This window comes from Anser brachyrhynchus, assembly GCF_964034855.1.
Source record: "Anser brachyrhynchus genome assembly, chromosome: 13".
Lineage (NCBI taxonomy): Eukaryota > Metazoa > Chordata > Aves > Anseriformes > Anatidae > Anser > Anser brachyrhynchus.
In genome coordinates, this window is record NC_137708.1 from 20,938,855 (window position 1) to 20,963,934 (window position 25,080).

Sequence of the window (25,080 nt, forward strand, 5' to 3'; positions counted from 1 at the left end):
CTACATTAGAGAATTGAACTCTGCCAAGACTTGGGTGAGGGCAGATGAACTCAACTGACCACAGTTGTTTGGTGACCAGAACCATCCTAGAGTGGTTTGGGCCAGCCCAGCCTGCATCCCACCACTTCCCATGCATGGGACAGGACTCGCTGACAGGTAGTTTGGATGCAGCCACCCTTTATAGATGCGAAGACACTTTAACAGCTTGGGTATAGCTAGACCAGTTTAACAGCTTGGGCATAGCCACACCATGTTTCTTGGTGGCAGGACTGGAGAACAGTCTCTAGCATTGTTTAGCTTACGGTAGTGATGAAATTCAGGAAAACAGCGGATTATTTTCTTTTCTCTACCAACCTTCTATTTACTGGAAGACTATTACTACACACCACTCATCAATTCCTTCTTATTTATAAACTAAAAAGAGGGATTTTTACCCTTTTTCATAGTGACACTTTTTTTCCCTATCTTTTTCAATTCTCTCTCAGCTTGTTCTCCCTGGTTTACTTCTTCCAAGAAGCTGGTGCTACCAGCTGTACAGGCTTTCTGCTGAAAACCATCAGTAGTCTGAGGTCCTCTTATCCCCCACCAGTCCCTGGTTTTATTCAACTATTTGTATTGGTGCAAAAGAACAGGTCTAATCAAAAGAATAAGAAAAGGAAAGGATGTAATAGGAATATTAATAATATGCAGTGATCCTAAAAGATTTTATAACTCGAAATATTGACCAGAGCATCCTTGATGCACTCCTTGATTGGACAGTGAATAGCACGCCCCCTTTACCATATAGATGCCGAGGCAGAACAAATCTGTGGGAGATATTAACATGCTGCAAGTCTCCTAATAAGAGTAACCTTTAGTTCATCTAATCTAGGACAGTTTCAGTGAACTTGGGACATAACAAATTTGGAAAATATTACTGGTTGCATTGGAAAATGTCATTGGTTAAATGCTCTAATATCCAGAGCATTTCAGTAAAGGACAGCAGTGAAAACACGTTTAGATTATGAGGGCAACAGTCAGCAGTGACTAGCAGGCAGCAGAGGCCCTTCAGTGAATCCAGAGCTACTTAATTTTTCACAAGAAATTTTCTGTTAGCATTAAAATTGACCAGCAGCCCACAGTTTGCATTGAAAAACTAACCTAATCACCCACACCTGCACCCCAAGACTGGCTCAAGATGTTCAAGTTATAAGTTTTTATCCCCACTGCACAATGATAGGATTTGCAAGATCAAGCCTTTTACTTTTTGCTCCCATGTGGTGGGCACTTGTGTCCAACTGACAACTTTTGCCTCTTTCTTACTTCTGGAAGTGCAGTGAACATTGCAACATATTCCAGTCAGGGATCTGTATCACACGCATATACACACCTGGGGTTAAAAAACCCTAAATAATTATTAAAAGCAACTCATTTCATCTCATCCAGGTAAAACAAATACCTTTAATGGTGAGTTTTTGGCTTCTGGGAACTCCCTTTCATCGAGCCTCACCCAGCGTTGTAGAAACTGTTGAACCATTGGGTTTTCATTATTAACTATCTGAAATCCAGTAACATTGGCACCTCCATGCATTACTCTCTCCAGCACAATGTCTGTGAAACCCTGGGAGGACACATGTAGTAAACAGGAATCATTGTCATCCAAAGCCTCTTTTCTTTAGTTCAGTTTTACCTGCTAAAAACTTAGCACAAAATAATTTGATGAATTTATTTCTTGTTAGCTGAAAATATTCTACCAAGGACACAATTGCTATCATGACAGCACATAGGATTGTGATAGTGGCATAGGACAGAATTTTAAAATGACTTCTTGTTCAGACCTTTGCGATGGAAAACTGCCCTGTCGTGGTGTGGCAGTGTGGCATATAATATTCACTGGTCAGAAAGAAAGCATTGGGGAAGCTTGAAGTACTACTTCCACTTTTCTCCTCATCATGTTGAAAACCTGTCCAAGAGCTTTGTACGGCAAAGGTTCAATGTCGGGAGCAGAAAAACACTGAACACGTATTATTCTGGGGAGGCAAAGCATGCACCTCCTTGGCAAGCAGCTGTCAGTCACAGCATCACTTAGCATTTCACTTTCAAACATAATGGTGTGATTTTCTCCCACTCTGTTGTTATTTATACCTGTGGCAGTAAATTGGTGTCTTTTTGATTAGCGTGACTTGATTGCAGTCACATTTATCTCAACGTCAGTGCTTACACATGCTAAAAGGCAACCCAGAATAAGAACCCCTGTATTTCTATGCACACTCTACAGCCTAATCAATGAGATCATGACTGCTTCTTGTAATGCAAAATGACACATTTTAAAGTCATACAGTACTTATACTAAATAAGGGGATTTAAAAATTAGTCTTTCCTGTTTTAATCACGCCAAAACGTGAATATATAGAATATTCTACTAAGTGGGATTGCTAACATCAGTGTGTGATCTTTGGAAAAGTATTTTTCTACTCACCGTAGACACAGAAATCAAAAAATTAGTCTTTCTGCAAGGATCGATTACAATATAATACTTATTCTAAGGAAATCTAGCAGATGTTGTTTCGAAGGCATTATAAACATCCTTGAAAGTAAATTTCAGATTCAATGCCAGAAGTTCTGGTACAAATAAAAATGTGCTGTCTTGTCCTGGAAGGTCAGTACATACACTGTCACCACCCTACACTCTGTAATACAAAAGAATGGCTAAATCTGTCCGGCCATTTTACTTGATGGAATTATTGTTTTCATTTGCAGCTTTTCAACACTTATATTATACATACATATTTTACAATTATTTTTCCTGGAGTGCCTAAATTTCAAATGTTGTAAAGAAGACAACAATTACCAAGTGCCTTATTTATGAGGACACAAATTAGTGGAAAACATATAATTAAATTATTATTTTAAAATTAGTGGAGGATATGACCTGCTTAGATAAAACAAAGACCATAACTGAGTACAAGTAACTATAACATACCGGTTCCAGTATTTACTGAAGCCATTTCTCAAAATCCAAGAACTTATTCATGCATTTCCTCTTTTGCTGATTAAAGTTGACACAACCTGAACAGAATATATTACCCTCTCAACCTCAGCTATATTTGTAATGAAGAAAAATTCTTACCAGGTTAGCTAACATGTAGTGATAGCCTCGAGAATGTTTGCCAAGGATTACAACCTGTGTGAAGAAAAAAGTTACATGTTATTCAGTGTATGAGGATGATTCTCAACTAGTGGAAAGTAAGCCAGAGAGTGAACATTTTTGCATTCTTCTATGCCCAATCGAAGGGTAGCATGAATATTACAGACCTGTGACTTTAGAGACATGATGTAGTCATTTGTGTTTTTTAAAACACATGGGCACTGTACAAAAGAGAATAACTCTCAAGGCTGAGATGACTCTTCTTGCAGAGATAACCTGGCAATCTCACCCTTGTCATCATAGTGCCTCCCTGCTGACTATGCTCATTTTCGTTATCATTTCAATTATTTCTGCTCTGAAATGAGGCAGCACTACATCTACCCACTTAGTAGACTCTTTTTTATGTTGTTCCTTATTTGTGGAGTACGTGAGAGGTAGGTGAGACGGTCCAGTGTTTATTACACAGTACCAGCACAGCAGGGCTCTGAAAGCACAACTAGTCCTGGGGGCTCCCTGCCAGGAGAGCCCTGGCCAAGCCTTGCCATATATCAATGCTTAAAGTTAAATTCTTGAAACTATAGGCAGTGACCTTCATCACCTTTTGACAGCCTGAAAACTTGTTATTTCCAGTGTAAATGGACACATTTGACCCTACATGTTTAGTCAAAATTTGTACTAAATATGATGCTGCACAGCCCACTAAACTAACATTTGCCCTCCCTGACCCCACTTGGCCATGTCTATGTACAAATGGCGCCATTAAATGGAATCACGAAGAGACAAAAAGCAGTAGGTTGAACTGAGCAGACAGACTCTCTAAAGATAAAGGGGATGAGTGGGAAGATAGAATTCTGCCATCCTGTGTGCTCATGTCACCACTATGCTTTTGCAGAAAGGAGACAAAAATACACTCGCCATGTTCCTGCAGCTGGCTGTCAGCTCACCAGCAACACCCTTTGTACAAGATTATGCCACTGCAGTTAGCACTATTCCATTCTTCAGGTTATAACCTCAGTAACATCCATCCAGTACCACAGCTGCTGGAATAATGTCCAGCAGCAAGAATTTAATTAATAATTGTGGTGATTATGTGTGTGTCAGGACAGAATTCAACTTACTCAGACCTTGCTGGAGTAAACTGCTAAAAGTTTATAAATAGCAAACATAATTCTGACCATACACCATTACTGTATCACTAAGAGCAGGTCAAGTAATCAGGCGATGCTTTTTAATGGACCACTTAAGTCTTTACTAAAATCAGATGACATTTGAGTCATTTACTTTAGATATATTGAGGACCCCCTTACAGTTCTTGATTAAACTATTAAGTTCCCAATTGTCTCTTTGGGTTTGCTTGTCCTTAATAGATGCCACCTCTTTCAAATTCACATTTAATTCTGTAGAAATTTGAATACTTCCAGCAGCCTGAAAATAAATTGCTGTTCAGGTCCTCTTGAGAACTGTATATACACTCTGTTGGTAGAAAGCATCTGCTTTCCTACACTCACATTTGTTTTCTATGGAAATGTGCAGTCTTCCTTTAGATCATGTGGTGTGTGCGCTATTTGCATACTGAACTGTCTGTTTAAATTTCACCTTTAAGGCAGCGATTTACTTTTAAAAGGTTAAAGACAAAGAACTTAACAACAACAGCGTTCTTTGCCATTTTAACCTTGATAAAAAATACAAAAGCTTTTACATTTCTATCCAGAAATGCATTTATTTAAGAGAAAATACCATGACAGATGAAGTCAGAGGCTGCAAGGAAAACATACATGGAGCTGCTACAGACATCTGGAGAAATACTGCAAATAGGAAATGTAGGACTCATTAGCATAGATCAGACTCAACTTCCATCTCCTCTGTTATCATGTCTCCAAAATGGCCAGAAATAATTCTATTTAGTCCCTTAGAGAGGTCCAACATACTACAGTCAAGCTTTAATTCAAAAAGCATCTTTCAGAAATGACCTGCTAGAGTTTCTATTCACACAATCAACCACATTAGTTCATAATTATTTAACTGGATCTTAACAATGCTGTTAAAATTCACTACACGCGCTACCCTACATCTTAACAAGGATGACTCTCCTCCCCCCTCACTTTCCACCCTCTAGCAACTGCCCAGCATCTTGCAGGGAGCTGCTGGATTAGCGAGCCTAGCAGAAACAATCACAGCCATCAGGGTTACTCCTATGGGAGCATGAGATGGATAAAGATTTTTTATGAAGAAGGAAAACAGGAGTATAACAAATAAATCTCATCAACTGCTTATATATTGTGAAGCTTATATAGAAAGTGGGATATTGAATAGTAGTGGTGAATAGAAAGCCAGGATTACAGGACAAGGATTTCACAGAGCTACATGTCTTTGGTAAGTTTCACTTCCAAGACTTAATATTGCTTTCACCTTGACTGAAAGAAAAGCTTATAAGATTTTATTGTGAACAAAGGAAGAGGAAAAAAAAAACTGGAAACTATCATGAATAATTCAGACTTCTGATCACACAGTTCTCGTCTTGTAGATAAAAAGATCATAATGTCAGATTTGATATAGAGCAAAAAAAGTTTTTATTTTTAATTAACTCTTTGGATGTTTCCAATCAATTAAGAAAGTCCAGAGGGAACATAATTAAAATGTATCTAGTTTTAAAATAAAAGGCATAAACTGCTGGCCAGCACGAGGCTTACTGGAAGTATGGAACAATATGCCAGATTTGAGAAATTAAATCAGCATCGCCAATTTTAGTTTTCATTTCCCTGGTGAAGCAATTTTTTGAATGAAAGCATAAAGACAACTTGGTTTTCACTGTATCAGTCATCATGATAACAAATAGGCAACTACATTTTTTTTTCCCTTAGCTTTAAATTTTTTTGTACAGTTTTTGAAGATAGCATTATAGAGATTAGCTGAACCGGCTAATGTTAAATTGGTATGAGCACCGTGACAGTTCTAAAGCAATAGTGATGATTCCCTCACGATGTAGTCCAAAGGTTATACAAGTCAGAGAGGAACAATAGTGAAATGGAAGCGAAATATCTTTAACACTAACCCCATAATTACTCTGCTACTTTTTGACTTAATCCCTACTCAAATTACAACCACAGCTATTTTGTGGTCTAGAACAAGAATCTGCTTTTTTTTGGCCATGAAAATTAAATGTTGGGGTTAAGGGTGAACGGAACAATATGAGTGTGAGATGAATTCTTAAGATGAGGAGACAGGCAAGATCTTAGATGACGATCAAGGCGCAGAAGTTGTTTTAAATGGTAGTAACAGAGACCCCAGGGTTGTGCTGGAATAGTCCTCCAAAGACTTGATGAGGAACTGGAATGGTAAAAGTACAGAACATGAAGGTGAACAGAACTAAGAGAACAGAGGAAAGGAAAGAATAGGTTGAAGGAAGAAATGAGTCTATGGGCTCAAAAGAAAAGGAGCAATTAAAGAATAGTGCAAGCTTGGCAGGTGGGGCAGAGCAGGTGTATTTTGTATATTAAAGTATCATTGGTTTGTCTTTGATTCAGGGATGGGGAAGATATTTTTTCACTTATGGATGGAGGAAATCACGGAACAGCTGAGGTTGGCAGGGGCCTCTGGAGAATGTCTATTCCAGCACCCTTGCTCACAGCAGGGCAGCTGGAGCAGGCTGCTCATGACTGTACTACATTTTGAATATCCCTGAAGACAGAGATTCCACAACCCCTTTGGGCAACTTGTTTCAGTGTCTGACTACCCTTGCAGTGTTCAAATTGTCTGACATGATCTCTAGACGCTTTTCTGCAGAGCTGCTTCCTAGCCAGGAAGGCTCTACCCAGTGTGTACTGGTGTATGGTGTTATTCTTCCTATCAAACACTCCTCCCAGTTTTGTATTATCTGCAAACTTGCTGAGAGTACACTCTGTCCTATCACTTGGATCATTAATAGAGAGTTTAAGCAGTACTGGCCCCAGTACCCTTGGGGTACTCCACTAGTAACTAGTCTCCAGCTGGATTTGGTATTGCTGATCACAAAGCCCAGGAATTCGGTCAGTTTTCTGCCTCCTTTATCTGCAATTATCAAGCCCATTGTTCCCTAACTTTATCTCCACTTATCAAGCCCAAATGTTCCCTAACTTGATACTTCTCTACCTCTACCAAGGTGAGTCTTCATTGTTCCAAACTTTGCCACTGGGACCTGGGATTCCTGAAGGCAAATCTCACCAGTAACGGCAGAGGTGAAGACGGCAATATCTTTGGAATTCTACACTAAAACATGCCAAATCAGAAAAGGTCTAGAAATGCTACTGCAGTCGCGTCTCTGTGGGCTTTGATTTTGAAAAGAGTCATTGAAAAGTACAAGCTAAGAGGATATGCTTGCATTTTTATGTAGAGAAGTGGCTATTATGATTTTGGCAGCAGTGAAAGGAAAACTACCATGTCCAATTAATACCTGTTTGGAGCTCATCTTCCTTTCATTTGAATCCATTGCCATCTGGTCAGTTTAGTCTTTTTAATCAAAGCTATTTATCATCCTTTATTTACAAATCAAAGACGAAAGAAAAGAAATTAGATCACAAAAGTACAGACTACCTGTTCTACAGCTCAAAACCCTGATATTTTATGAGTCTATTAGATCTTCCCATAACATAAAATACTGATGTTGACAGGCAGTATTGCCACAAAGAAGGTCTAAAGATTTTTCCCGTGCTTTTCACTCCTGACAAGTTGCACAAATATGCCACTTAAATGGAATGACAGGCAGAGATCTGACCTGCTTCATTGTGTCTTTCCATTTCTAACATATCTGGGAACAATGAGGCAGTTTAAGTCCAGAACTCTTTTTTCCTAGGTTTTAAAAAGGCAGCAAGAAAAATGAGATTTCCTAAAAGCTCAGAGTAAAAAAGGATTTTGTCACCTTTGTTGAGGTTATTCATACATTAATTTGGGTCCCAATTTTGCAAAAAGCCCACGATTAACTTCAAGCATGTTAGCATGTCATCTCATTTTTAAGCATACATGTAAGTTTCTGAGGACAGGAGAGCTTAGTTACCTCCACATGAGCAGTAATGTTCCACTAGGACTTGCTTTCAAAATACAGTTGTGACACCTTTGCCTTCAAAGCAGTGTGCAAATGCCAGCAATGATGGCATGATGCTTGCTTTTCAGCAGCAAACACGCAAAATAGAAATATGGACACAGGTCTAAAAAAATTTCAACAGAATCATCAGGATCAGCTATCAGTGTTGATTGCTCTTTGTGGGAACAGCACGGATAACAGGCCCTTGCTATGTCAAGCATGGCAACAACTGTCTGGCAAGCCTAAATTGCCGTGGAGCACTGTCTGCTCTCCTGGTGATCAGGTCAGGCATTTTCTAGCTCGTATCCCTATTGATAGCACCACTGCACTTCCGAGGATGGAGTTACTTCAAGCTTATCTCAGATCTGAGCAGCTCCTACCTGATATTGGATTAAATGATTGAAAAGTTGTGGCAGCACCCTACTGGACCAGTGGCACTGGCTAATCTGGTCTTCAAGACCCACTTCAGAAAGGAGCATCACAGTCCAATTAGTTCAATAAAAGCTGAAGTCAAGTCCCCTAAAGTTCTCATCAGTACCTTACCAAGGATGCTTAGCTTATGTTGAGTGGCATCTGCAATGCACTGCATCTCAGCTCTGTTTCTGTAGATCAAGAAAAGAAGAAACTGAAGAAGTCCTACAGCTGGAGAATGCAGAGTCCTATTCTGGCCCCCTTCCCACTCACACAGCCCCTTGCTGTGGTGTGGGAGCTGCCCATGGGGCTTTTACAGCCACCACATTTTGGTAATCTAAGGAAGGTGCATTGTTAATACCAACATTATTGTCTACAGTGTTGTCATGTGGGCAAATGATCTGGTGAAACAGCATTTGACAGCCATACATAATCATTCCTCATTATGTTTACTTCGCACAGGTCACCCCTTGTCATGTAAATTTTCCAGACTGGAATAGGATAAATAGAATAGAAAATAGAAGCTCTTCTACAAAGTGAAAAGGATTTTCTTCATCTAACCAGATGCCAAAGTAAAAATAAGATCCCTTGTAACCTCCATTTTGCTGTAAGTTTGCAGTGTCTGCCCCCCCCCCCCCCCCTTTCCCATTCACATGCAAGCTCCTGCACAATAAGCAAGTTCACTTTGAGGATTCTAAGCACGAGACAAGGTGAGATCTTCCCTGAGTAAATTCATAAGCAATAGCATGTTGACACCTTTTTGGTGTTATGATTTTGTCTCTTTCTATCACACCAATAGCACCAGCACAAATGTATGAAGCTCCAGAGGGATGAATGTGGCAAAAGATCACAGCTAGCAGTGGCCTTGTCGCAGCCAAACAGATAATACTTATCCTGCCTTTAATCCCACAGAAATAAAGCCATTTCTACCTACAGTAGAAGTGGCTCTCCTCATACAAAGGGCCATAACCTCATAATAGTAACCATAGTGCAAGACCAGTGAAGGTGATTTATTTCTTCACTTAATATTAATGGTATGAGAATCTGGCCACCAGGGATTGTGATGCTGTAAAATATGCAGTAAACAATGATTTCATTTATATGAAGAATGAGTACTATATTAAATTTGAGTTAAATATTAAATGAAGAATGTATTAAATATTAAGATGAAGATTCTACACACGTATTATTTGTTGCAGATAAAAATAACTGCATATATGGCTGAGATTAATTTATCCACCATTTCAGAGGCTTCCTGTCCTTTAGGGAATGTCGTTAATCCATGCACAGTCTGGATTGCTGGGTTTTGTATTTTTGTGCAGTGTATAGATCTAAGAATATTACTTGCATGCTGTTGCCATCATTTACATTTTTAACTACACCTCAAAACCATAATCCTACCTTTCTCTATAGCACAGATCATTAGTACGTGTCTAAAACTTTCTCTAAACAGATTTCAGCTTTACCACAATGTATCTTTTATGGGAGATAATCTCCTAGAAGACAGGAATCTCCTAACGGAAGGGACAAAAATGTGCATGGTAGAAGCGAGGACCTGAGATGCTTCTGTAGCATTTTAATAAAGTTTACCCCTCTTTAGCTCTTTTCTGTGTCTTTCTCTCTGTTGCCCTTCTCCTTGATGATTAGTCACTTCAAGAGTGAAATTTTACTTTTACGCCATCCCCATGTAGATGATGGTCATGCATATTAGTCCTTGGAGGGTAATTAAAGGCGACATCTGAAGCTGTATCGTACTTCCTTCTCTCTCCAGAAAGCTAAACTTTTTTTTTCCCCATAACGAATATGACGTTTGCTAATTGAAGACTACTGTAGTAGAACATGCATTTAAGTCATGCATAAAAGAGTATATAAGAAATTATTTCAGCAAAATATTACAAACTGCAACATAGGTTCTGAGAGCGTGATACTTTCTTCTAATTCCTTTCAGCGTGATGACAAAGTTTTCTGTGAGTTTTCTGTGCCCTGTACTGATTTCCCTAGATTCATTTTCCTTGGTGTGATTTAACAATATTATCAGATTAACTAATCTGATGGCATAGTTATTATTAAAAGACGTATATTGCAAAGGCATCAGACCCTGGAGGACACTGAGATGCAGAGTTTCGTGATCCCTAGTAACTGACATTTGTAATCACAATTGTTTACTCTTTAAGCCAAATAAAATTCATGAAATATTGAAAAAATATATGAAATCAAAAAATAAAAAATATATGAAATTTCTATCAAAATCTCTTCTTTGTTTTCATCTGTTGACAGATGAGCACAGTGTTGTATCTCTCAGGACTGCATCTCTCCTCACAAGTCCTTCAGTTCAAAGACCTTCACACAAAAATCAATCAAAACTTAAGCTATCATTCATCACTTAAAGATATTCTGCTAAATCCAAGATCAGATATACGGCTTTTTAAAGCTACAAAAAAATAAATAAAAAAAAAATGTAGTGTAAGAAAGAGATAGCCAAAATGGCCAACAGACCTTTGCCCCTTATACTACCAAGAGGTTCTCAAGAGGAGCTATTTGTTCTTACAGAGAGCTTCCCCAAAGAGATTTATGTGTTACAGAATTTTTTATTAGTGGATTCTTTGGCTTCTGGAGTGAGATTAAAGTGTAAAAATCCAGTTGTGTTCCGAAGGAATTTTTGGAGTCATATATAAGGGAAGTAAATCAATGAACTATGTTAATCTGCAGCCATGATTTCCACACACAGATCATTTTAGGAAGGAGTCCATATTTTAATTGTCCCCATAGTTCTAGTATTTTCTTTGAGAAAGATCCTATCTTGAAAGATGTTCAAAAATGAAGTGATTTTACATCCAAGGTGATTTCACAGAGATTCCAGTATTTTCTCAAGCCTCTGTGAAACCTTAATTTCAAAACTCACATGAAATTTCACAGAGACCTCAAGTCTCACAGAAACCAAACCAAAAGTAAACACGTACAGGAAATGTCAAAACACAATAAGCTTTTAGTCTTGAATGCCAGAATTGCTTTAATTCAGCACTGGCAAACCAGGCAGTGGTACTCTTCTCATCAGTTGCACCTTCCAGTCCTGCTGGTTCAATATTTTGTCTTCCTCCCTCTTTCTTGGCTATAATCTTTCTCAGGTCAGCCACTACCAGAAGGTCAGCAATGAAAGGGTTTAAGTTATGTGATCTGACATATTTTTGGTGTAATGTTGGACAATTACCTGGGTCTGAGGCTTTTCAATGGACTCTTGCCATCAAACTTCAATCATCTTTTTGATCACAGCGATGCTTTTTGATGTCTTCTCTGGAATTCTGGTATTCTTAGCAACACCCCACTTTGAAATTTTTTGAAGAGTACAATGGTGACTTATTGTAAATTTTCTGAGCAACTTTCCCCAAAGCTCAAATGACCTTTTTTGAAGCCAATTATTTTGGTACTGTATTTGGGACTCTGCAACTTGGCTGTTTCTCTACACGGATCTTCCAAAGAAACTGCAATTTATATCAGCTGATAGGAAACATACACAGAGAAAGATTATTGTATTCTGTATTCTGATATTGTATACTGCTTCTGATAAATTCTGAAACACTTAACTTTTTTGCATTTCACCTACTCAAGGGCAAGTCTCACGCATTAGTCAAGGCCCTGTGGAAATATATCCCTTGCTGCTCAAGCACCTCTGAGAAGAGACATGAGGTTTTGCTAACCTGAGAATGAATATGTAGCGTTGCTATCTCTACTCTGATATTCTAGGCAGCCCATAAGAACAGGAATTTCTGTTAACTGCTCAGGTAGGTTAAGCTCTTGGTAACCATACTTTGCACTGACACAAACACCTCTTTAAAAGATGCCAGTGTTTCTTAGTCAATTCTTACCTCAGAAAAGTTAAACAAACAGGTGCACGTGGCTGTGCAACTACAGTCAATTGCCTCTACCTAGCAACATTCACGTTTAGATTTCCTTCAGTCCACAAGGTAACCAGCTCTTATCCCAACATAATAGGGTTCCGTCACGGTAACATTCTCATGGCCAACTCTGCAGATGTTCTCTTTACTCCTGCCTCTCTGTGGTTGTGGATCCTTTCATTGTAGAGCTACAAGACCAAATTAAATATATCAAATTCAGCACTATCAAAACTGACTTCCAGACCATCCTCCTTAACTAAGTTTCACAACATCTAAAGCCCCTTTCACAAATGCTATTAACAATAGCCATCTTACATTTACTCAGAATTTTCCGAACTCTGCAGGAATCACGAATGCTTCAGCCCAGTCATACAGTGTGAAGGTATATCCTCATCATTAACAAGCAGCTTGTTAGTGGCCTTTAATGCCTCATCCCTGTGACACAGAAAATGATATCTATTTATGCCTTTTGGGTCTCTTTTGGGGTTTCTCTGAAATTGTATGTTGATAGTTCTTAAGGGTACACTCTTGCAATCACAGACGAACTTGAATAATGCTCATTTCTTCTCATATTCTGCAGGGGAAATGAAACTCCCCCAGTCATAGCTGTTCTCAATATAATAGGATGTATATAAGTTTGTGGAAAGAGAAGAAGAAATTAGGTAACCGAGACACACAGTTTTCATTTTAAAAATACATAAACTTCCCATTTTCTCTACACCTCTATTCAGCATGTCAGACCAAAACCTGTGTTAGTCCCCGGAATTGAACAAGAGCCCTTGGAAACAGAATTCTGCTTATATAAACCATTACTGCATGTCAGGATCACTTCAAACCATTATTTGGATATAACCCAGAAGTGTCGCAGTAATTCAGTCCCAATGCTCACATGAGAATCTTTTGGAGGGGGGGGGGTTGTACTGCAGAGCACTGCCTTCAAGCAGACTGAAAAACACTGAATAGTAGCCATTCTTTTTTTTTTTTTTCTGTAAATGGAATTTTACTGTGACTAGGATTGCATTCAATTTGCTCTTTTCAATGCTTTGAAGGAGTTTGAAAGGTTTATTCTGCTTCGCTATAAACAGCACTCTGCAATACTCCCTGTAAAGCTTGGTGCATAAATCATGAACCAAAAGAGATTACAAAGAGTTAATTTATTTTTACTAGGCTTAGCCTATGCAGCAGGGGAAGTCTTTTTACTATTATGAGGTAATAAAGTTGCAGCAATATTTTTCCTTTCTGATCCTTTACATGCATCTTCCCAGGATAAAAGATACTCAGGGTACTTTTAAAGGTGTATGCATATTTCATATTATTTTATTCATTACATATTTTGCAGGATTGAGTTTATAGTAGTACATACTCCATTATTCCTATGCATGCACATCCATGGTCTCACACACATAAATTTGATATAGTAACATCAACTTTTTTAAAGCTTGGGAACATTAATTTCCTCTAAAATTGTTATGTTGTTTTCCATCTTGCTGGTTGAATACTGTGGCATGTTGACATTTCAGGCTTAGCTGATGATTTATAGGGCCTGGTTCTTTATAAATTTACCCCAGGCTAGCCCTGGTAGTTTTAATCTACTCCAGGGAGGCTAATGGCATTGCTCTGGTATGAAGGTGGGATAAGAGAAAGGAATTGCATATGAATGCAATTACAAGCAGTGAGTGACTTGCACTGGGATGTTACTTTGTTGTATTAGGGCCTGATCCAAATCCATCTGTACTCCACAGCAAAGGCACCGCAGCTCTGGATCACACCTAGGGACCTCCTATTAGCGACATCCCCACTAGGCTGTAGCTATCAGTTGCTTGTCTCATATACCACACTGCCAACCTCTGGGCTAAAAAAGAAAGTCCCACTCTGGAAATCGGAGCTGCAGCACCTCGGTGCTCTACGAAGTGCATTTAGGAACATCTTGGTTCACGAGGAGCCCTGAGAAGCACCAGTGGTCCTCTTCCTCCCCCAGACAGGGTGATTCATAACACACTGAGGCCATTAATCCTGGCTTCGTCAGCTGGGGAAAAAAAGATGTATGCTGCTGTGTGGCTGTTCTTTTACTGAGTTAGGACTTCTTCCCTTGAAATGAACTTATGAGACACCAGGACTATCATGCTGTCTCTGGTGATGTACAACGCCTGTTTGCACAGTGGTATTGTGCTAATACTATTCATTTTGATGGTGTGTTTCCTTCCTCTCCCTGCAGTTGGTTCATCTGAATTGTTGCCAAGATGGTTGCCTTGGAAACTAATTAAGGAAAGCCTTTGGTTAGAAGCAGAGTTTAAAGCATTAAACTATTTGAGAGACAGATGCAGAAATTAAGGTAATGTCTGCAAAGATGAAAGGGTTTATCCTTTATATGGAGAAGAAAGAACTACATTAAATGCTAGGACTGAAATAAAGCAACTTCTGTACAACACTGATTTTGTAAAACCTGGACTAGACATGTGAGCGAGCGATTTTAAAATCAGACAGTGGCTTAGAAGAGGTGAAAAAAGATTCCCAGAGCTGCTAGGGATGGCAAGATGCTCAAATACAGTGGGACAAAAAAATGAGGAGATCACACGTCGAGCAAGTTCTAGCAAGCTCTCCCTTTCCCCACTAATATTCTGCATTTTCCAAAGATTTCTTGTGAATGTTGTTTTTTGGAAAGTATCAGTGGAGCTAATGAAAAACCAACTCCTGCCCCCACAGTCCAGGTATGGCATGGGAAGCATCAATGCATACATTTCCTTCCAGAGTACATTGAACATGGGAGTGAGAGGCTATCTCCGAAGGGCCCTCAGGCTTGGCTTTTCTGCCGAGACTATCAGCAAGGGTAACAATTAGTGCCAAGTGCAGAAGCAGCTCTTGGTGACGATGTGGACACAGGCTAAATAATGAGTGGGACCCTCCGAGGGCTTTGCGAGGGCAAATAGAAATGCACAAATTCTGCATGCTGAAAAGCTGCAGAGGAAGGCAAACTCTGTAGCAAAATGTGCTTTTAGTTACCTATGATCTGAAATTCAAAGCAAAGACAGTCTATCTCTGAGTGCAATGGTATCAATTTAAACATTGTCTCCAGGATGATGGTTGGCTCTATACCTGCAGCAGCGTAACTGAGAAAATATTCTGGATCACTGTACATTTAATGGCAATGCAGAGGTTGCCTTATAAATATGCCTCTAACTTCATAAAGGCATACTGCAAATGTGGTGGTAAAAATATGCAAAATATCAAAAGCAGATGCATGTGTGTGCATTGGTGTGTGTGTTTATATCCCATGAATTATCATAAAACATAAAATGAGTAATTGCTACTATTGCAGAAAATTAAAAACTCTAATGGTGACTTCAGGTTCATATGCCTCTGGCATAAGAAACCAGATTTGCTTGGCATCAGTCTTCCCCATGCAGCGGTGTGTGCATTTATGGTGGGACATTTCATATTAATTATTATTACTGATCAGCTAAGTTTAAAATTGTGCTTTAATGTGTTTTGAACATTTTCAAAATTTGTGTGCCATTACCTCAGTCATTCTGTGGGGTGACTAATACTCAAACTGTTAAATTCCTGTCATTTGGAATCTGCCTTGCATTATGAAGCCTTGATGATGGCTTGGGAGAGGCATTACTATTTACAGGCTAGAAATTCTATCCCCAGGTAGACATGAAATGTGCTATACGTGGGGCAGATTAACCCAAGATGTTGCTTCTCCCTGCTTTAGCAATCCATCTCTGGCTCTTTATTAGTTTTATAGCTGATAGCAGTAGGCCCTTCAGGCAGATACAGCTGTCAGTTTTGACATATGCCCATTTTTTACTTACCTTTTGCGAGCTGCAGTCCTGAGGGTAACTGACTCAAGTAATTCCCCTTTCCTCCCCACGTGCCATACAAACCTGAAGATGTGAGGGGAAAGAAGTGGCCTGTCATTCTGCTTTAGATCCCAGTTTCAACAATACTCATGGGCACCTAATGAAGAAATGCCCTAAATTTTAAGTTTCTAGTTGACTGGAAACATAAAAATGAACTGTACCACTTTCTGAGTGACATTACACAACATTGTACATATTGGATATTCTCTCCTTCAAGTATCCCACTGTGTTTATAGGCAGTTATTGTTGCTGTTTTTTATGTCTATTGGTGCAACGAAACGCTGCTGTTTTGTATTTACACCCCAAATAGGAAAGCTCTTGTGCAGTGAGCCCATTCTTCTGAGATCTGAACCACACTGCAGAGGGATGCAGCAGTGGCTGCACTGAAAACCTGCAGAGCATCTTCTTAATCTCGAAATTTCAGACTCAAAGGTCAAGCCATAGTCTGTGCTTGCACTGGACAGAGTTCAGTCAATCAGATTACCCTTCTTAATCCTATGGATGCTTTGCTTCAAGTCTCCTTCAGTGGTTTGCCTGTCATTGTAAAATTTTGGGGACTGCATTCTCTACTATAATATTACTTCTGCTTTGTGAGATGCCTCCACTCAGAAGAGATTGCCTTGGAGTCTAACCTATATGACTATGTTTAGAGATAGTGTCCTTTTGATAAAAGCATGCAGTCTCTGGAATAATCAGGTCTTTTGTAAAGTTTCAGCATTTTGATCCTGAATAGAGTTTCTTCCTCCTTATTTTCCCTCAGGAGTTTTACTTCTAAATGGATACAAAGCCACTCTAGTCTGAAATACAGCTTGTTATCTTGGGAATAAGAAAAACCTATTTCTTAACTCAAAAACATGTCTCTAAATACATAGTTGAACAGGCTAAAGTTTACTGTTAGTTCTCAGAAGAAAATGTTCTTCTGTTTATGAGAACAAAATTTTATATCTATCTGTGAAGGAATACTGGAATATTTTAGCATCAAGGGACAAGAAGTGTGGGGAGCTTATGAATTTTGCATGACATAAGTGTTGCTATCTGTATGCTTGAGAGGCCACTAGATGATTAAATTGGATATAGTTTTGTTGTGCAAGGAGGGATATGGATCCACATGGTTATAGAACTATAGGGAAAATAAAGAAACAGATTGTAACCAAGAGGATGACTATTAATCTCTCTGCTTCCTCTTACTCTGCAGCTGAGGAGACAGGGCCAGAGGTGATTTGGGCCAGGCATCCACCTTTAGGACACAATATGGGGTCACGCACAAGGTTCTCTGGATGTGGAGCGAAACCAGAGGTGCTGCAGAGGGAAACCTGGCACAAAAAAAGGTTACCCAGGAAGAGCAGGAGCTGAGGTGTTCTCTTTCTCCTCCCTTACATTTACATACCAGGAAGAGACAGGAGAGAGACATCCTTTCCTGGGTACCAGCCAGCCCCGAGAAGAGAAACACCTCGTATGATAGGTATCAGCTTTTAGAAACATAAGGATATACAGATGTGCCAGATGCTAGAGGTATATGGAAGATTGAAGGTCATTGTCTCACGTATCTGCATATCACTGGAGGAAGGTACAAAGTATTCCAAGCAGGACCTGAAGTCCCAGAAGAAAATCCTCAGATAGGTAATTGGCTTTAGATAAACTTACACCTTTGGAAGAGAAATGCACCCTAGTTTGAGCTGGTTGAAGAAAGCATCAAAGGAAGAGAACTGTACAAACTGACCAGCCTAACACAGAAGAAGAGGTCGTTCTTATTTAATCTGAGCACTAACACGAAGCCATGATATGTAGTTTCTGCAGCAGAGAACTGACAAGCTTGCCGAATGGCCTGGCCAGGAGCCCAAAAGTCTGATAGCGAGCTCAGCATGTGCGCAGACTGTTTAGTGCTTTCCAGACTGTTTATTTCTGCTGTGACTTTTGCTCTTAAGTAAGTCCTATTTACGCTTCTCAAGTCCAGGGTCTCTGACAAGTGCTGCTGTTGTCCCTGATGGAATGAAATGGCTAAACCTATGCCAGCTCAGTGGGAAGAGTTTCCTCTTGGTGTCCCGTGCTTTGCCATCACAGGCAGGGAGGCCTGGCTTCCCCTTGCCCTCACTGGGAGAAAGCTTTAAGGCTACCTGCAGTCAGCATGCTGTTAACGTGCGCAGATGGTACTGCCTCTTAGCTGAGCAGACTTTCTAGACACCACACAAAGCACTGATTTGACTTTCTAAACTGCAATGAAGCACGAGATTTGAAATATGTAAATCCAGCGTTACCTTTCCCCGCGATGGTATGCTATCAGCAAACACAGTTGGCTATAAAGAAGACAACTCACCACTCCCTTGAGCAAACTGGCTGGCTGGATTTCAGTACTGCACGTGTTTGTGAATTCTTTTAGCTACCTTATGTGAAGATAACAAGGCAAGCAGAGGGGATGGAGAAGGAAAAGCCTAAAACCAGTAATTGTTCAGCTCTCAGCCTAGGGTCCACTAGTACTGACTTTCCCTGCAGAAACTCATGTCACTGCTCTAGGGTCTCAGATTAACAAAAATAGCTCTGGAAACTGTTGCCAGAAGGTATTTTTAGCATAAGAAGCATCAGCTTGGGATCTGCTTGGACAATTCTTTGAAGTGAATGGTCCCAGTGAAATAAATGGGAAAATACTCCAATGAAAGTGCTGCATAACTGGAATCCTCTTGTATGACTGCTAACAAGACAGGATTACTACTAGAGTATTTATCTCAGAAGCTATGTTTGATTTGCTTTACTACCTAGTTTTGTTTCCTAAACAAAAAGTTGTAAATCCATTTTTGGTACTGCAAATTCAAACAATTGTGTTCATAAGGTACCTTCAATTAAATTAAGTAGAAATAATCCTATTACATCCGTAGGGCAACATACATGACATAGAATTTGTGTGTGAAAATGTCTTATGGATTTGGTTGAAAAGCAATGGACTGATAATATTTAACTGCTTGGCTAAAACTGGCTGAGTCATAAAATCCAACTGCAAGAAAATTTTAAGATCTTCCAGAAATATTTGAGACAATTTAGGACAAAGATTTCATGAAAACTGATTTCAAAAGACGCACATCAGTGATACACCTTAAGGCTTGATTGGAACTGAATACCTTGAGAAGAAACTCAGCAAATAAATACATCTTTTCCATTTTCTAGGGTTTGTTTATGGCAGTGAGGTCAGTTTGCTACTAGTTTACCATACAACATTTCTAAAAGACATGCTAAAGCTTTATGAAATTTAAATGCTACTTTTGATCTACTCTATACCTTAAACCCACAGTAAATTTATGAAGTGGCAATAATCAGAGAGCCTTTCAGTCTTAATATAAGCAAATCCCCGCATGCTAATGAATAAACAATCTGCATGGACTTGGTCCTGTACCAACCCCACCTTTGCTTCAAGCCAGGCAGCAGGGACCTGTCCTGCTTCTGCTCCCTGGGATGTGTCTGTGTCTCTGTTATGATATGATCTCTTCTAGCATGTTGCACAGCACAGACGGGGATGCAGGCATGTTGGGGGCACCCTGTCATGGTCGGGGTATGGCCATTCCCCTGGGGCAAAGCAAACACTTAGAAGGCTGTGCAATAGCAAACCAGTCACCCCAAACTCAGTCCTCCCCAGTAAAGGTGTTTGAATTTAAGCCTGTCAACAGTAATACCTGTGGAGACAGAAGGGATTAATGTCCCCCAGAGTGCCAATAAACAGTTCGGACTGCCAGCTGAATTTTTCATTAGCAATATTTCCATTTGAGAATTCTTCAGCATGATTCAAACTACTTCACTGGCTTTTTATTTCCTGTCTCACGTTCCACTTAACAAACCACACCTGTCTTGCAATCCCTGCTGCCAGTAATGTTGCCCTGGCAGCTGAGGTTTTAGGATCTTAACCTACTTAAAAATAATTCATTATTAACATTTCGCAAAAAATATCACAGAGACATTTCCTTGTAGGTTACATGTAAGTGCTGCCACCAACTACGAGCATCGGTGAAGAATTTTAATTTTACTAGGTAACTGGCCAATCACTGGAACTCAAATCTCAATGAACATTCAATTAATTTCTAGAAATAGATGCTTCTGGAAACACAAAGGAAGTCTGTTATATAGAGACCACAATGCCTGAAAAACTTAAAAACATACCTGTTCCAAAATGGTGTTTATTCTGTCTACTTCACAGTCAATTAAATATCTTTTTTCTTGTCGCCTGTCCATCTCCTCTATAATTCTTCTGAATTCTTGAACATCCTTTATGCTTCCTACAGATCTGGCTGTCACTTGCCAGTTGTTCTGAACTGCTGCTTCCATAATTGCCTGGAGAATGGAAAATCCTGTAGGGGAAGAGACAGTACAGCCATTTAAAAACAGAACAAATATAAAAAACTAATATAAAAACATTTGGATGTTTGACAAAGGGTTCACAAAAAAATTATGCCATCTAAAGGGACACAGACTCATTAATAGCCTGCAATTGCTTCATTACTTGAGAAAGCAACAGTGTTTCCTATTTCTGCTATGCCACTGCCAAAGTCACTGACTTCAGCAGAATTGTTTGTCAGTATATTACTGTGAGGCGTATCAGAATCTGTCCAATATATCATATTATGACCCTCTCAGGGATGTTTATGGTCGTGCTGGGGTCTATGCCAGCTGAGAATAGGAGCCTGCAGCCATTACTTGGGCAAAAGTCCATCAGTTTCAAGAACCAGACAGAAGGGGTAATTTGCCTGTGCAGACTGCAGCGATGGGTCATTAACTGGCAAAGATCCAAGCACTGCACAAGAATGCCAATTAAGTCATTGTACTGGTTATTGGAGCCCTGAACCACGGGAGAATATTTTACTGATGTTCACTTTGATTTCAAAAAATGTTTTTAAATAGAGAGTGTATCAGGATTAACTACATTTTCAATGCTTACACTGAGGTAACACCAACTCATTTAGCACCTGAAACAGAGGAGAGAAGCAGCATGGACTCACCAAAGCCTGCACTGTGAGGAATTATACCAGCAACAGCATTTCATTTCTTGTGAACAGCTGTGCCTGGGCTGCAGACAGAACTCAAGTAAAATCCCCAAGTGAAAGATGGTGGAACTGGGAACGGTAACCTTCAAGTCATGCTATGTAAGAACCATTGATTTGCATCCCCTTATCATATGACGTAGTTGAGAATTTGGTGAATTACTTGTTTTGATTCAGGGAAATTCAATTTTTTGCATCATTCTAATTGTTTCAAATCTGGGTGGATGCCAGTCAATGACAGAGTCCATCTACCCCAAACCCATAAAGTGGTTTCCAGTGTGGTTTATTTGTACAGAAGCATCCACATGAGCTATGTTTCTGTTCAGATAATTTATATGCAGAACTTTCAGTCCGATCATTTAGTCATACTGCGGATTTCTCCAGCCAGGCTTGAGAAGCTGAGAATGCCTTTACACCTACAAACACGTTCATAAACATACATGCTCAACAGATCAATTCACTGTGCTCTGCGATAAATAGTTCCCTGTGCTCCCAAAACTGAAAAGACTTTGAGCTCCACAAAAACAAAATATTCCCTGTTTTAAATTGTACCAATAGCTATCCTGAACTCAGCTGTCATTGTAGGGCTACAGTGACAACAAACAACTTGTGCTGGAGTCTGATCTTCCGCAGCCTGCACTAAATTTGTCGTGACTGTCTGAAGCCAGGAGTCACATCATTATGGATACAAACAAGTAAAGAGGGTGATTTTCTAGACTGCAGTTAGATTATTATAATTTACCATGTGACTTCCTTAAGTCTCACTCAAATGTCCTCACTTTCCCAACGCAGCCTCCTTGATTCTTAATGTGTTTCCTCATATTAATGTGTTTTATTATCCCATGAAAGGTGGTGACAATTAATACGTACACTGGTTGGGAATTCTTTCTGGCATCTTCTTTCCCCTGAGACTACTAAAAGGGAGGCATTTACATATGTATAGTACAATGAACTCAGTCTTCCTTAACATCATATTCTACAAAAATGGCTGTGATGTCTGTGACAGCATTATGATTCCATTACATGTAGGAGGAAGATCTAAGCCTAAGATATTTGGTTGGCTACAAATGAGGAATTTTGATGTGGGAGCATAAATACTACTAATGGGGATTTACAAATACTTTGGGTATAAAGATATGTTTTAAAAAAGAAGTGATTCCAGTAAGTAATGTATATTTACAACTTTGTTTCATCATTCATATGATGTGTAAGCATGTATCATGGTAAGTCTATTTTTTTTCACTCAGAATTGAATAAAATGGTTCAACGGACTATAAAAACATGACAAAGAAAATCAATAGCTCTGTTTTTCACTAGTAACATATAAAATTATGAATTGTCTAAAGGAAATGAAATGAAAATGAACATGCTGGAGTGCAGGTGCCATTGACTGACTGCCATATACCCTGGGTTCAGTTAACATTTTTGAGTCAGAGCTCATTTTGTCAAGCCTTGAATACCTCTGAAGAAAAGTGGGCAATTTTCCTAATTTTGTTCAATTGCATGTTTGTGGGGTGGGGTGGTTTTGCACACGTGTATTAGTCAGTGGTGAGCATTTCAAGAAAGAGAAGAGCAAGGTTACTCAGCAGCATTTCTCTGCATGAAAATACAACCATACAAGTCTTAGTGCAAAACCAGTTCTGGAGCTTCATCATTTCTTACTTCTCTACCTCCTGTTCTCCTTGTCACACGAAATCTTTATAGCCACAGTCCCCTTTATCCTCGTCAGTTTTTGAAATCTCCCCTGTGGTCACCATCCGCACTGTGTCAACTAGCTTTTCATGGGACATCTTCCTCTAGGAAGGCCAGTCCTCTAATCCTGCCCAAAGCCCATTCCTCTTTCTTTTCAAAAACACCGTCCACCCTTCCTGCTTTCAGAGAGGCAACCGAGTTGTTTCTTCAGAAGCGCATGTTCCCAGTTCCCAGGCTCTGATCTCTCTCCATGCCGATTGCCTTCAGCACCATTTACTACATTTTACATTGCTACCTGTTACGTGGTATTTCTGTAAACAACACGTTCCAGGCTTCAGCTGTACTTTACCATTAAGAGCTCTGTTACATAAGCTGCGTGATTGTATAAATAAAAGGACCATTTTATCTTCAGATGTGAATTTCTTTTGCTCCTTAACACAACAACGCGAGCTGTGCCTGTTCTGGGGCACTGCTTTGGTAAACAGAGGGGAAATCGTACTCTCTGTTTTGTGACCAGACCCGTGCACTGAGCTTTTCCATTTCCTGCCCTCCGGTAAGCACACTGTGAATGCTGCACAAGAGATGCTTGCCCCGAGCACCCTGGAGGTGCTGAACTCTCATGAGTGCCTCTCATCTCATTCACCCTACAGGAAACCAGCCAGCCACTGCAACTATCTCTGTTTTGTAGTTTTTTCTATGGTCTGCATCAGATCTATCCAGAAAGGCTAAAGGACTGATAATCCACAACAGCTCTGCAAAGAAGCCGTGCAGGAAAGGTTTTTGTTAATACTGTTGCTGGTTTATACTACTTCAAATGCTAAAGCCAGAAAATATCAGATAAGGCAAGAAAAACTGACTTCCTTCTAGGCAATGACAGCATCTAAACAGGCTCACGACACCATTACTAAAATTCAGTGATTGTTCATTCTACAGTCATTAATATAAACACAGACAAGAGGAAAAAGTCATTCAGACTCCAGCCTGATCCTTCAAACTCTTTTTTTCTCAGTCTGACCTTGGATGTGAAAAAGAAACAGGATGGAAGACATATTTCTCTGGAAGAGCTATTTCTGAGGCTACCTTTTCTGATGGCACCACATCCCTTTGCTGCACTACATTGTTAATGTGTTGGCATTACTGATTTACAATTATGTCTGGTCACTTGATGGCAATGTCCACACTTGCCAGGTCAGATAAAAGACCCACATTATATTCTGGTTCCTTCTAGCCATGTACTGGGGAGTGGTTGTGATTGTCAAATGCAATCATGCAAGCCAATCTTATCTGCACCTACCAAATGCACAGGCAATCCTGGTCTTAATATTCAAGTGTGTCATTGTCTGGCTTATTCTTAAAATAGTGATGATTTAAAAAAGCTAGCCCTCATCTAACCAGTCCACAAAATGATGGGCTGAAGGCAACTATAGCAATAAAACTAGAACAAAAACAAGTGCCCAGCTCACCACTCAGTGAACTGGAACAAGTATTTTGATTTTTGCTGACTGAGGCTTGCAAAAGAGGGAAAATATTCAATAGGAATTTCCCTCAAAGCATGGAAAATATCATTTGTTGCAATGCTGTATCTGTGCATTAAACATCCCAGACAGAATTACACTCTTGGCAGTCCTCACTGCAGCTGGACTGAGACACTCATACGTCCAGTATCTTCATACTTCTGCCAGGGAACAAAAGCCTGTATCTTTCTCTTTCAAATCATTCCTCTGATACAAGGATGTCTCAACTGACCCCACTAAAACAGGTGAAGAGGACATTTCACTCCTTTTCATCTGTCTGTGAAGCTCATAAAACTTTTCCCACATCCACATAAGCAAAATTCATCCGAGCAATTTGCTCAGCCAAAAGAAATTCTACATTTATCATCATTGAACTTATTTAAATAACAGCAATCATTAATGTTTCATGAGGAAATGACCACATTGGAATGTCTGCAGCATCACGTGAGCTCTCACAAGTGACACCAAAGCACTACTGAGAAAAAATTAGGAGTGATGTAAATAAC

The 25,080-nt window shown here is 39.6% G+C and overlaps 1 protein-coding gene across 7 annotated transcripts in view; it reads right to left on the reverse strand.

Annotated features, from left to right (window-relative positions):
* GRIA3 (glutamate ionotropic receptor AMPA type subunit 3) overlaps positions 1 to 25,080 on the reverse strand; it is a 174,097-nt gene that overhangs the window by 59,292 nt on the left and 89,725 nt on the right. For all 7 annotated transcript variants that reach the window (XR_013938867.1, XR_013938868.1, XM_080553787.1 and 4 more), the window contains 3 exons: positions 20,491 to 20,678; positions 3,110 to 3,163; positions 1,439 to 1,600 (listed from right to left, as the gene is read on the reverse strand). Coding sequence is in view for 5 of the 7 variants with exons in the window: in XM_080553787.1 (XP_080409913.1) it covers positions 1,439 to 1,600; positions 3,110 to 3,163; positions 20,491 to 20,678 (404 nt within the window). In the remaining 2 variants the exon portion in view is untranslated. The remainder of the gene's footprint in view (positions 1 to 1,438; positions 1,601 to 3,109; positions 3,164 to 20,490; positions 20,679 to 25,080) is intronic.